The sequence below is a fragment of the Belonocnema kinseyi genome, chromosome 8 (assembly GCF_010883055.1).
Source record: "Belonocnema kinseyi isolate 2016_QV_RU_SX_M_011 chromosome 8, B_treatae_v1, whole genome shotgun sequence".
Classification (NCBI taxonomy): domain Eukaryota; kingdom Metazoa; phylum Arthropoda; class Insecta; order Hymenoptera; family Cynipidae; genus Belonocnema; species Belonocnema kinseyi.
Genome location: NC_046664.1, coordinates 136,985,042 through 136,999,409, shown reverse-complemented (window position 1 = coordinate 136,999,409; position 14,368 = coordinate 136,985,042). Strand labels below are relative to the sequence as shown.

Here is a 14,368-nt window from a genome sequence, read left to right as displayed (position 1 = left end):
CGCTCTTTATTGTAAATTCAATGATACAGGCCTAAATAAACACACAAGATGGGGTGTATATGTATATATATATTGTGGATTGCCTCAGAATCAATCAGACTTTTTTTAAAGGAATGGGTACTATAATTGAAGCTGGTAGGTTAAAAGATACAAGCTCGGAAGGGAAGTTTGTGAAAGATTCAATAATATTAATTGTATGCGAGATTAGTACTTTCGTAAAAAGAGATACTATGTCGAAACTCCCTATGATGTCTTGGGGTTGAATGGGAATCTGTTGTGTCTTTTTAATAAAGTCAAATGAGTTTTGGACGTGAGTGATGGAGTTTCCTCTGAAAGGATTTAATTTTGCGGCGAGGATACGTGTAGGTTGTAAGTTTGTGAGTTTATTGCGCTGACAATCGGTCTGAGTGGAATGTTTTCTTTGTAGATTTTTGGGAGCCCGTAAAGTTTTGGAGAGATGGGATTAGTAAGTATTAAGTTAGATATTGTTTGGCTGTCAAGTTTAGAGTTTTTGAGAAGAGTCTTTGTTTTACTGACTATTGTTTTTGTGGGGTCCTTCTTAAGTTTTTTGTATGTATCGTCAGTTAGAAGGCCCATGATTTTGTTGTCATAGTCTTCTTTATTCATTATTACTGTTGTATTTCTTTTGTCTGCGGGTAATGTAATAATATCTTTATTTTGATTAAGTTTTTTAATTGTGGTTTGTTGCTGTTTTGTTAAGTTTGAGGATGGAACTTGAGCTTGGTGTAAAATGTTGGCCGTCCTGCGTCGTATGTCATTTACTTTTTGGGGTGAAAGGGTATATATTGTGGATTCTAAATTGCTGAATATTTCTTCTTTTGGGATTTTCGATAAAGCTACAGCAAAATTATGTCCTTTAGATAAGGCTGAAATCATTTAATTGTTGAGAGGGTGGTCAGAGATGTTTTTTACTGTATTTATTAGTTTAGTTTGCTTTACTGGAAGTAATTTGTCAAATTTTGTTTTTTGTTTTTGTAATTGTTTTGTTTCTGTAATCCGTTGGGATTGGTCAAACGATATGCGGTCCTATGTGGACCAAATGTCAAATCTGGGGGTATTTGATAGGAAATGGTGAAGTTTTAATAGTTTTTTAGACGTAGTGTGCAAAAGAAATTTGGTATGCTGTATTCTTTCTTTAACGAGAAGCAAACTTGTATTATGCAGAATCGATTTGGATTTAGATGTTCCCAAATTATTTTTCAGTTGTAAGAATTTTGGGACTATTTTGTTGTCTCTGCACCGTTTCAAAAAAGCTAAGGATGTTAGTAGCTTACCTTGAGAAGTCCTGAGCTTACTAAAGGTGTTGCTTTTAGTAAGAATACTCTCCCCGTAGAGTTCCTTGATAATCGATTTTATGCTTTCACGATGATTCATTTTGATAAAAAGAGATATTTCGGGTTTCACTCGTGTAAAAAACTACGAATTGTTTGCCGACGTTTCGTGAACATTGCAGTTCACATCTTCAGGGCTGACCTGAAACTGAGGTATCAGGTCATGATGTTCTTAGGTATACTTTCTACGATGCCTGTGATTGGCCAGAGTGCCCCACCGTGGGGACTGGTCGAACTTGAGTGGCCAATCAAGTCTTTTTTAACGTCATGACCTGATACCCCAGTTTCAGGTCAGCCCTGAAGATGTGAACTGCAATGTTCACGAAAAGTCGGCAAACAATTCGTAGTTTTTTACACGGGTGAAACCCGAAATATCTCTTTTTATCAATTTGATAATTGTTGAATAAAACTTCTACATGTTGGTGCCATATGTCCAATCTTTCCACAGAATTGACATGATGTAATATCCTCGCGAGTAACATTAACTTTATTAGTTTGAATTTTATTTTCTGTTATTTCATCTGGTTGAGGATAGTTTGATCTTTTTCTTAATTCTTTTGTTGCGGCAATTGATCTTTCTATTTCTGATGCGCTGTTAACTGTTTTTGAAAATGATTGTGACTTTTGTTTTCTTATTTGAAGTTCTGTTCTTAAACTTCTAATAAAACAATCGACTGCGTCTTTTTCTAATTCTTCTATAAAATTGTCTTTAATTTTATTGACTTCTACTATTGAAATCAATTTATTTTTTGCTTTATACGCATCAGTAATTTTATCTGAGATTTCTTTTACTCTAGTTGAATAGGAAAGTATTTTTTCGTTTTTCCATTGATAAATTTTACCTAATTCTCCTTGAAGTTGATAAACTGTTTTTAATAGAGCCTATATTATTTTTAGTTTATTTACTAGTTCATCAATCGTATGGTAAGTATACATATATATGCATTTTCGGGCATCCCCTGCAAGTTTACTTCTAAGAAGTTTAACTAGGTTTGCTTCTACTTCTACCCCTGGTAACATTGACCTTGCTTCTTCGCATGCCTAAACAAAATGACGAAAAGGGACGTTATTTGTTCCGTCAAATAATGGAATGACCTCTAGTGCGTCTCTGAGTGAGACCAGTTGGTTAGTAGGTAGTCTATTCATGTTTGACGTTTGTGGGTTAAGGTCTGAGTCTGATTGAATTTTTACTTTCGGTATAATATGTTCCTGCTTTAGTTGAATTTCTTTATATTGTTGTTGTCGAAATGAATTTGAATCGTTAAAATAATTTTCTTTATTCAAAGGATCATTCTGTGTATTATCAATTATTGTTGAATTTGTGGTTTCTGAAGTATCACTAGTACCAGGTGTGATAATTATTGAATGGTTTTGAAATTCTGTGCCTAAATCAGGTTTTGAATTTTTTCGAATATTTTTTGGAAACTGCTAATTATTCGCAATTATTTTTGCTAGTTCAGGATTTTGTAAAGCTTGAAGGCGTGTTATTGCCTTATCTGATTTTGAAATTTGGTCCGACATTTATATTTCTCATTATGAAAATAAGTTGAAATTAATTTGGTCAATAATGAGAGTTCATACACAATTTTTTAGAAATTATATGTTGGGGTTACAGGGCAGAAATATAAATGGTACAAGGCATACATATAAATGATACAGGGCCGAAATATAAATGGTACATAGCATAAATATAAATGGTACAGGTTATAAATACAGGTATTATAAATCCAGATATAAATAGTATAAGTAAATTTCTTAATTTTAACAGATTTTTTGCATTCCGTTGAGTTTCACGTGCTTTTTTTGTTGTGTTTTATTTTCAAGAAAATATTCAAAGAATAAATTAATTTTTTTCGAATTTAAAAAAAATGTTGAAAAATGGTTAATATTTAATTTTAAAGTACTTGAGGATAAAAAATTTTGAAAAAATTTTTAAACTTAAAAAAAATTTGGTAGTTATCTTTGTTATCGGTCATTTTTAATTTACGCGGCCGATGCACCAAATTAATAACGAGGCATCTTACGTCCTAAAAGGCAAAAACTTACCTTGTTAAAAATAATTATTTAAAAAGTTTCTCGTTTTTTAACGAAATCTAGGATTTCGAAACAGAGATGAGAATAACTTCCGAAGGTCAAGATAACTACACACTATTCTACAAATAACTAGAAATGCAACTGAATATACAATATTTAAAAGTTTATCAAATTAAAAAAATTACAGGTTAAAGAAAGATAGTGAATTTGAAAATATTGAAAAGGATTATGTTAATACTTGATTTACTCTTAAAATGTACTGGTATTTTTGATTGGAAAGTTGATTTGCACTGGAGTCTCACAGGCAGCAGAAACTCTTCATTCCAGATCTCCACCTTAAAATAAAGGTAGATCTTAATGGTTGAGTTTTAAAGAAATAGTAAATATTTTGAGTTCTAAACTCGTTGATAAAACTTACCAATTTTTATAATCGAAATCGCATTTTTAAAACTGGGGATCGCTGGAATATTGCTGGTGCTTACTGGTTAACAGGTGGACCTGAACGTCCTTCTGGTGATTCACCGTAACGATGGTTGACAATGAGTATTGTCAAAGGAGCCTGTAAGTGTGCAGGTAGCCTCGTCTCTCCTGCTGGTACTCAGGGGTAACTTTGGTTGACAATTGTATTGTCAAAAAGGGATCTTCTGAGTAAAGTTTCACTTATTTGAAAGGGATTCGAAATTCTAATCGACTTCAATTCGATTGAATTTCCGAAGCACAACACTGATTCTACTTTTGTATTGAAATTTGTATTTTGACAATTTGGAAATATTTTCCAAACAACCGGATTCTTTTAATTAATATAATAGTTTAAGATTTACTTCGTTGTACTCTAGGGGAGAGCTTCAGCCCAATTTGAAATTCAAGGTTAGACTCACTTTTGATTCAGATCCTTGGTTTATATATGTTAGATTCTATTGTGATCAGAACCAAAAACTTGGCCACTGTGCCACCCTCTTTAATGTTTCGTGGCTGACTTTTATGAGCAGCGGTCGAAGATTTGTAGATGAGAAATCATTGTATTTTAGCGGTGTATTGAAAGTCAAGATGTACAAAATGCGTAGTTTGTACAACGATGGTTAAAATATTGATTTTATCATATTGGATAATAATAAATATGCACGAGTTTGTGCGTTTTTATGAGAACATAATCCTTTCTTTTCATAATTATTAATGTAAATTATAAGTATAAATATAGCGATGATTAATAATATAAGTATAAATAACATAATTATAATACGTCACAGGACGTGACACTTGCTTGAATTTGATTATGTCTTTCGATAAAGACCACACTAAATCACCAGTCAATAATAATCACCTCTTACAGTGTTATTACTGTAATTTTTTCGACGATACTTTAAACATCGTAAACCTAAGAGCGAGCCCAGGATTCAGATTGAGTGCCTGTCATACCTCACTCAACTTTTCTGTTGCTAGGGATTACAGTCGGTTAAGGGAAATTAAAAATGATAAAAATATTAAGAAATTTAATTGTAATATTCTGCATGATCTTCATTACATACCGACGAGACGATTAAAAAAAGATAGAAGAAAATCAGTTATTCCGTTCAATTTCTGTTGAGAGTTTTGGTAATTTTGCATAAGATTACATAATATTATTAATGTTGTTATTAATTTATATATATATATATATATAATTAATTTATTTTATGTTTGATTAAGCTTTTACTCAGGTGAACCCGGTTATACATCATAGCCACGGACTAAGTCAAGTGACTGATGAGACTAGAATGTTATAAGTTAATTAAAATAATTTAATACGATGCTTGAAACCTCCTGCGATGATGTTGTAAGTATACAGTTACGAGCGGTCACGAGCGTTGGAGGTGACAACAGTCACCTCTGGATGCTTTCTCAGAGCTACCATCTGCCACTCCACGGGGTTTTAGTCACTCGCTCCCTGATGGTTAAGAAAGTTTCTTACAATGCGATAGGTGTTTAATAAAACCGCCTTCTGAGCTGCTGCCAACACCCTACTGACTCCTAAATGTTCAAGATGTTCAGTGCATCTTGCATGCACATTGCCTCTAGCCGAAATCACAATGAAATGAATAGATGCATGATTCAAATTCCTCCATATGGTCTTTACTTCATGCCTTAACTCGCTATATTTGTAGATCTTAGTTGTATAGATTGACTGCAAATTTCGGTTGAGCGGACAAGCAATTTTGATGATGTAGACTCTTCTACCTTTTTCAGGTAGATTGGCCAGTATGTAATGATCCGTTTGGATAGTAACATCCAAATATAAGATATAATCTTCGCTTTCTAAAACAGGCATTGGAATGTATCTATAGAAGGGCATCCGTTTTTTTTAAGAGTCCTAGGTTTAGGGCAAGTTGTTGATGTATAATGTCCGCTACATCATTATGCCTGCGCGTTAATTCTCTCCAAGCCCTTACGCGACAGCCATCAATAATGTGCTCGATGGATTCGTTGGTATCTCCATATAATCGGCACCGCTCAACCACGTCTTGATGTAACACGTGTTTGCGATAATTCCTGGTGCTGACAACATTGTCCTGTATTGCAATGAAGAATCCTTCCATCTCTAGATACAAAACACCCTTTCTTAGCCAAATATTAGATGCCTCACTATCCACTTCATTTTGATCTAACGTGTTCGGGTGCTCGCCATGGATGGATTTCTGCTTCCATTGTATTTATAATTCCTCTATGGTCTCTGCCCTGATATTTAAGGCCCCATCTGAGGACAAATTTAAGGGCACGTAGTCAAGATCTGCTTGACAGATGGTACTGTAAAGCGCAACATTTCGTTTGCTGTTAAAATAGTCTCGCAACTGTATAACTTGTGACTTACACCGGTTTTTGACATCTACAATGCCCCTACCTCCTAAATGTCGTGGTAGAACTACCCTTTCAATCGCTGAATGTCTGTGGTGCATTCGGTGCTTCGCCATTTCTACGCGAAATATTCTGTTTAACTTTTCAAGGTCGGTGTACGACCATTTTATGAGTCCGAAGGAGTACGTGAGGATAGGAATGGCATATGTGTTGCACGCCCTGATTTTGTTTGTCGTGTTGAGAAAACTCTTCATAATCAATCTGAGTCTCGTAGTGAAAGCAGTCGTTAGGCTTATCTTAACAATCGTATGCTGAATACCCTTAGATTCAAGAATACCCAGATATTTATATGATTCGCCTACACAGCCATTGCCTCGATGTCATTTTCGAACTCGTTCTCTAACGCTGCGCTCCCTAATTCCCCTCTGATTAAATGCACTGTTCTACATTGATCTAGTCCGAACTCCGTGTGGATATCATTGGAAAAGTGCTATGTGACATCGATCACTTGTAGCAGTTTCTGGGTTGAACTAGCGTACAGCTTCAGGTCATCTATGTAAAGAAGATGGGTCAAATGATGACCATCCTTATTATCATGAATTCTGAACCCATGAGAAATGCTGTTTAGTGTTTTGCTCAGTTGATTCAACGCTAAACAGAACCATAGTGCGCTGAAGGAGTCTCCTTGAAATATACCCGTCGTAAAGCGTTTTGATCTAGTTATCCTTGGTTGTCCATGATCAAAATACTTGATTCTTGTACCCCAGAGCCTCATCGCATGGCTTAGAAAGTCAATTATGCGTGGAAAGATTTTGTAAAGTTTTAAAACTTCAAGCAAATAGCCATGCGGCACGAAAGGAAACGCTTGCTTGTAGTCAATGTATGCCATGTGTAAATTCCTTTGATGCTTACGATCTTGTGTCATTTAGAACATCCTTTTTGTTCTTCTGTAAGAATGTCATTCTCGTCGCAATGAGAATATACATTATCTGCAATGATAGCTTTAAGACATTTATAAATTGTTGGACGATAGGCTATCGGTTGAAAGTCAGATGGATTTTGAGCGTCTGGTTTTTTTGGTAACATATATGTATTACCCTGAAGCATAAAGCTTGGCATCAGATTTGGATGTTCAATGATGTTCTGAAAACAACTTGCCAACGCAAGATGCGCACTCGTTAGGTACTTGTACCAGAAATTGTGCACCATGCCCGGACCTAGAGACTTTCAATAACTGGCCCTTTTTAAGACCGCTGAAATAACTAAAGCTGTGATGCTTGTCAGTTGCATATCAAGGCTATTGCTTGCCCTTGCTTCCTCCAGTTTGAACGACGCAGTGTCCAAATTGCATCTGTTCATTTTTCCCCAAACACCCGACAAGTAGTTAGTCATGTCTTCCAGTTGAGGGATTTCGGTGTCTTGCTGGTTGCTTTGGCTTACTCTTGAGTTCACGATAAAACCTTCTTTCATCTGTCTGAAAGTTTTGATTTTGCTGCCTTCGTGCACCACTTTTCTTGTACCCACGCAGTCTGGCAGTAAGAACATCGAGTCTTTGTCGTTGAGAGTCTAAAATTTTATCCAATATTGCTGGTGTTAATGTCTCGACGTTAAAAATTTTCAGCAGTACCGACTCAGGGATCGAACCCCGGACCTCTGAGATGAAATCCGAGCATCTAACCAACCAAGCCACCGAGGCTTATTAATCACCCCAAACACAATGTTTTCTGTGTGCAGTGAAACAACTTTAATATAGCGCATTTTCTTCGTTTTTTAGTGTAGAAAAGAATGGTAATAGCAATATTCTCTTAATTTTTCAAAAAATGTTGAATAATTTGGTAAATATGATTTTAAAAAACCTGGAAATTCCGCAGAATTGACTTTTTTTATAAAAAGTAACGTAGTTTTTCAAGAAATTGACCAATTTCAAAAAACAAAACGGGATTTTAAAGAAAAATAATCGCGCTTTAAGGCCATATAAACCACTTTTGCTAATTCTAAAAAAAACGTAATCATTTGAACATCCGAAGTAGTGGGAATTTGAGAAATCTGACTAGGGGTAAAAATCTTAAAAGTACTAGTAAAATTGATTGTTAAAAATTCAGATTTATTATAAATAATGAAAAATTGTCATTAATATTCAATAATAAGGAAATAATGATAAAAAAATGTAGGTTTAATCTACAGAGGAGCAATTAGAGCACAGGACGGCCCTGTGCTCCTCACAAACTCCATGATGACAACGTTCACAAAAAGTTTTCGTTTTTCTGTCCGCAACTCGAGGACACAGAACACATCGCGCCTGTTTTTGTCTGTTTGAGCACTTATTAATGGAGGTCCCTGTTCTTTGAGGATGGCATCGATTGATATACGCAAATCCCGACGAATGCTCGGAATAACGAGTCGTACACGTGACTGATTTAACAAAAAACTGAAATTCACTTACCCACTCAATTCTAAAACGTGAATGGTAAAGCGGGGTGCAGCTGGACCCCACACTATATTCACTGATGCACAGACCTCACACCAAACATTAACGCGTTCGCTATTTGACCGAGGTCGACTATCAAATAGTTAAAGTGAATTATGGTTAGGGTCCTAGACCAACCTGCACCTGCCCTTAGTCAGGAGCACACTTTAAACTTTGACTGGGGTATCGTCGAACCCCGGTTTATCAGTCTAAGGTTAATATAATTACATAAGATTGCATAGGATTACACTCATTACTGACCATATTGACCGATATTCCTAATCTTTTTTTTTCATTCTTTGTAGATTATAGCATGAAATTTATGCTGTCATGAAGGAGTAGATATTTCTACTAATAAAAGACGTGGACATGTAAAATAGAAACGAGGTTTATTTTCAATGTAGTGATTTTACAAAATGTCGGAAATGACTGATCGAGATTCACAGAGCTCTGCGCGGGCTCGTGAGCTTCTACTAGCGACCTCAATAATATTGAATTTATTGTCGATACTGCAGGTAATTAAAATGTAATTGAGCCATGTTTTGCCTAATTTTAGAGATTGTAAGAGGTGATCATTAATGACGGGTCATTTAATGTGGTTTTTTTTCGAAAAACAGAAGCAAATGGAAGGAAGAGTTAGAAGTATGGCCCATGCACGTGATGGATATACCTTTCTTTCTTCTTAGATTCCACGACAAAAATGCTGAAAAAAGAACTTGCGCCTTAAATTGGCATTTGTTAAATCGGGAAAGTATGGAATTTCAATTTACTTTATTCTCAAGGTTTAAATTTTGAGTTTGTACAATTCGCAGCATTTTCTTGAGCAATTCCTTTTCTAGAATGTTCCATTGAAAACTCTGCAATCATAGACATTCATATTTTTTGTCTTTTTTCTTTACTCTGTATTTGTTTCAAATACAATTGCTTGCATCACAATGAATGTGTTGTTTTGGTCAGAATTGATTAACTATATTACTTCAAAGTTCATATTTTGTCGTTTAATTTCACTGTTTTTCACTCCAAAACTTAAAATATTATTCCCAGGAGCAGAGGTGTCTACTTTTGGCAGGTGGCTACCGAGCCATAGAATTATAATATTGAATGTCACAATGTGTACAGTTTATACTATGATAAAATTTTACATAAATTATAAAGATCTGAACAACAATTCATAGTCAATAATGAATAATAATAAATAATTAATGCAGGTATAAAATTGATATTAACAAACATTTCACAAAGCTTTCAATAATTTTACATTCAATGATATCATAAATAATTCAAAAACATATTAAAATTTCTGTAAAGTTTTCTGTTACATCTCAAACAGTGTAAAAAGATTTTAGTAATTTCCGAAAGATTTCTGAAAAATTAGGAGGGTTTCGCAAAGATTTCCAATCGATTTAGAAGATTTCCATGATTTTCCAACGACTTCACAAACGATTCTGATATATTTAACACATTTTACAAAGACTTAAATAATTTTCCAAAGATTTCAAATATTCATCACGCATATTTTAAAAAAGCATTTTAAATTTATAGTACACAAAGCAATACTGACAAAATTATACATTTATATTAATTAAGAAATTTCGTTAATTAATTACTCTATTCATGTTCATTAATTATTACTCATTGACTGTGTGTGCGTGCGTGTGCTGAGCGTGTGTGAGTTTTCAATTGAGAATTCTAGAAAAGGAATTGCTCAAGAAAAGGCTGCGAAATGCATACCCTTCAAGTTTAAATCTTGAGAATAGAATAAATTGAAATTCCACATTTTTCCGTTTTAACAAATGCCAATTTTTGGCGCGAGTTCTTTTTTCAGCATTTTTGTCTTGGAATCGAAGAAGAAGGAAGAAAGGTATATCCATCACGTGCATGGACCATACTTCTAACTTTTCCTTGCATTTGCTTTTGTCTTGCAATAAAAACCACACTAAATCACCCGTCAATAATGATCACCTTTTACAATCACTAAAATTAGGCAAAACATGGCTCAATTAAATTTTAATTACCTGCATAAATTTCCTGCTATAATTTACAAAAGAAAGAAAAAAAAGGAAATAATATTAAATAATTTTATGCAAAATTACCAAAACTCTAAACAGAAATTGAACGGAATAACTGATTTTCTTCTATCTTTTTTTAATCGTCTCGTAGTTATGTAATTAACCGAATGCAGAATATTAAAATAAAATTCCTTAATATTTCATCATTTTTAATTTCTTTAAACCGGCTGTAATATCTAACAATAGGAAAGTTGAGTGAGGCATGACAGGCACTCAATCTAAATCCTGGGCTCGATCCTAGGTTTACGATGTTTAAAGTATCGTCGAAAAAAACATTCTAGACCATCCGTCGTTTCATTCCGAGACGTAGCCCCAATATTCCGTTCACCATGAGTGCACTCATGGTGGCAGTTTCCACCTTGCCAGGCGCATAAAATGCATCAATTTTCAATTGATTAGAATAAAACAAGAACCAGATCATATTTTGAAAAAAGCTCTATGTTTAATTCTGCATTTAAACATTTATATTCTGTGGTTAAAATATGAAATAAAACAATTTAGAATTGTAGGAGAAAGGCTTGTTTGAGTAATACATGGGCTTATTTTTAAGCCTGAGGAAGCGCCTTAATGCACAGTCTTGACAGCACATAAAAAACTCTGGTTTGTAAAATGATAATGCTTTCAGGCAGAAATAAAAAATTTCTAATAAAGTTTATGAAAACATATTTCCCCGGTTGATAGACATCTTGTATATTATACAGGATGTCTAACTGGGATAAATTCCTTATGGGAACACATTGCCTTCTTCTACTACTTTTTAAAGGATAACAATATATTAATATTATGCACACGGTGGAAAGATAAGTTATAGAAATCAAATATGAGAATATATTATATATTTAAAATAATCGATAATGTGTCACAATAATACACTTTGTAAACTTTTCTTTTTAATTACCTAAATTGAAAAGAAATATCAAATTACTAAATTAAAATGATTAAAGATCTAGTTACTATCAAAATCATAGATTGAAAAGTTTGTCTCTCCCAAGTACCCCTGAAGTTCTTTCGTATCTATGGGGCTACGTGACGTCGCTAGAAAAAAGATAGCCACACGCCTCTTCCACTACCCCCGCTCTCCAGAAAAAATAAGGGTGAAAGCGAACCAAGTGTTTCCGAAGGGAATTTATGCTAGCTGGGCATGTCTGCTGTATACCATATATTCCACATTAACCGTTCTTCCTCTAAACAAAGAAGATCGATGTTTATTCATTAAAAGCATTGATTACCTGACTGACCCACGTTCTAATGCATGGATTCCCTCTATAGTGGTGCCACCAGGAGAACAAACTTCATCTTTCAATTGTCCAGGATGTTTTCCACTGTGGAGTACCATCTTTCCTGCGCCTATCATTACCTGAGCAGCAAATTTCGTAGCCATTTCCCGAGGTACACCCATCTTAACAGCTCCATCCGCAAAAGCTTCGATCATCAGATATACCTAAACAAACATACATGGAATTTAGCACTTTCCGATGAAACATTACGTATTGTTTTGGAGCTATACTGTTTACGTGAAATCAGAAATCATGCTGAATGTTTGAGAAATTGAATAAAATAATTTTGAATAATAATTTAAAAACATATTTAAAATAAGGTTTTCCAAAGGACTTCGCACAAAATGTGTGGGAAAATCCTTTCGGTGAAATAATCTCATTGCGAAGTTTGATGAACATCATCTAAATCATAAGAAACCCGAACATGATTAAACTGTGACCGAAAAGTCTCATCAATACATTTTTTTCGGGTTTCTTTTTTGTCATTTTTGTGAAAGGGGAGAGGGGTAATAATTTAAGGAACAACCGGAAGGTACATGTAAAGCATTTATTTAATACAACAGATACAAGGAGGCTGATTTAGGACTGTAGTATTACCAATAAGGGCAATAATCATGCATACACCCTTACATACTCACTCACGCCATTACTATCTTACACATGTACGCTATTGTTAGGTAAATACATTGTACCCTACAGTTCGCCCTTTCTGTCAATTGAGCGTCGCAGTCAAAAAATATATTACGTACATGAGCATACAACATACATCGTTCTTGTGTCGCAACACAGTTTAGAATTTAAGTTTTCATGCTAGTCTTCGAGCGACGATGTGTAGCTCTGTCTGCTGGAAGGTACAAGGGAAAGGGTGGGAGGCGAAGATTAGGAGTGAGTATGCGCAGGCATGGGAATAGGCGTTGGCACCGCATTGAACAGTTGTTTTCCGTTAGTAGTATTCGTTCAACAGTCATACGGTATACTTGTTTGTTCGTTGTCATCGTTCATCAAAACAATCCCTTGGATCGCGTGCCAAAACGGCCAATGCGCCATCAGCCGAGTTGGCAACTATCAAAACGCCGACTTGACATATATCGAAAAAACGCCACCACTTCCTATCGAAGGAATCGAGAGGTATCGTGATCGTTTAACCCACTGATTCCTGCCGAAGGATTCAGGATCTGCGTAGAATTGCAGCTATCAGATTAGAAAACGCGCGTTTCGAGTCGGACCGCGTGTGTGTGCGACGCCATCGCAAGTTCACCGCGAACACTAGATCATCGCTAATCGTCAACGTCAAACGAATTCATCTATGTTACTTTGATTGTGTCAGCTGATAATTAAATCTGGGTTTTTATGCCGTTACTGGCTTTTTCCCATAAAACGTAGTATCATTTCAAATTTCTTCACTGAACGGGATGGGATTAGGAATTAAAATGTTTAATTAACGGGGATCTTCGGGTTGGGATTTCTAAAGTGCTACACATCTAGAAATAATAGATAAGTAGCTGAACCACGTACGGCTAGGCGAATCATAACAAAACAATCGACGTTTGTCTATATCTAATTAACGCGTAAGGATGATGGTCATTATTTTAAACAACCCTCTTTAACTTATTGATGCGGTAAAATCAAATTGGTTGACAAGGAATTAATCCTATTTGTGTATGTATAAACTGAGCAAACACAAGAGATTCTTCTTAGCAATAAGAAAATACGTGAGGAAGAACTCAGGAAAGCTGTCATTTTATTGTCATTTTATTTTCATTTTATTCACACAAAATTGGTACTATTTGCAATAAAAAAATACTTAAAAATTATCTTCCTCATTACGCGTCCAATATTTTATTCAGCCGGGTCCTACTATTCCTTTATAAAGTCATTAGGTTACTTGGAAGCCTTTCTATGTCGCTTTTACGATTCTGTATCATTACTAAGACATTCTTTTCATACGACGTCGCTGAATTATGTTTACAATTACCTGTTAACACTATAATTTCGCTAACATGTAGTGAAAAAGTCATTGGATTTCTCGGGAGTGAATGACATTCCATCGTCTTTGATTAAGCAGTGGGGCTTTCCATGAGCTCGGCAGTAATCTCTAAGATGTTTTATCTTTTCGCTTGATTTAAGCGCTATAGAAGGATATAAACGATTAAATATTGTAAAGGCATCAACAATCGACAAGATATGCTTACAGATACTAGAAGGTTTTTCGAATGGCCGCAATGATCAGCATGCACTGTCAAAAATTGAGACTCCGGATTCTATAACCACGCATAAAATTTGCCTGGCCGCTTCAGGCCGCTCGAGTTGGCCCCTGATGGCTTGAAAATCAGTTTTCGA

General features: G+C 35.0%; 1 protein-coding gene across 1 annotated transcript in view; it reads right to left on the bottom strand.

Moving 5' to 3' along the window:
- LOC117178718 (pyrroline-5-carboxylate reductase 3-like) overlaps positions 1-14,368 on the bottom strand; it is a 278,006-nt gene that overhangs the window by 64,645 nt on the left and 198,993 nt on the right. Inside the window, exon 7 of the mRNA XM_033370147.1 lies at positions 11,981-12,192. Coding sequence (XP_033226038.1) covers positions 11,981-12,192 — 212 coding nt within the window. The remainder of the gene's footprint in view (positions 1-11,980; positions 12,193-14,368) is intronic.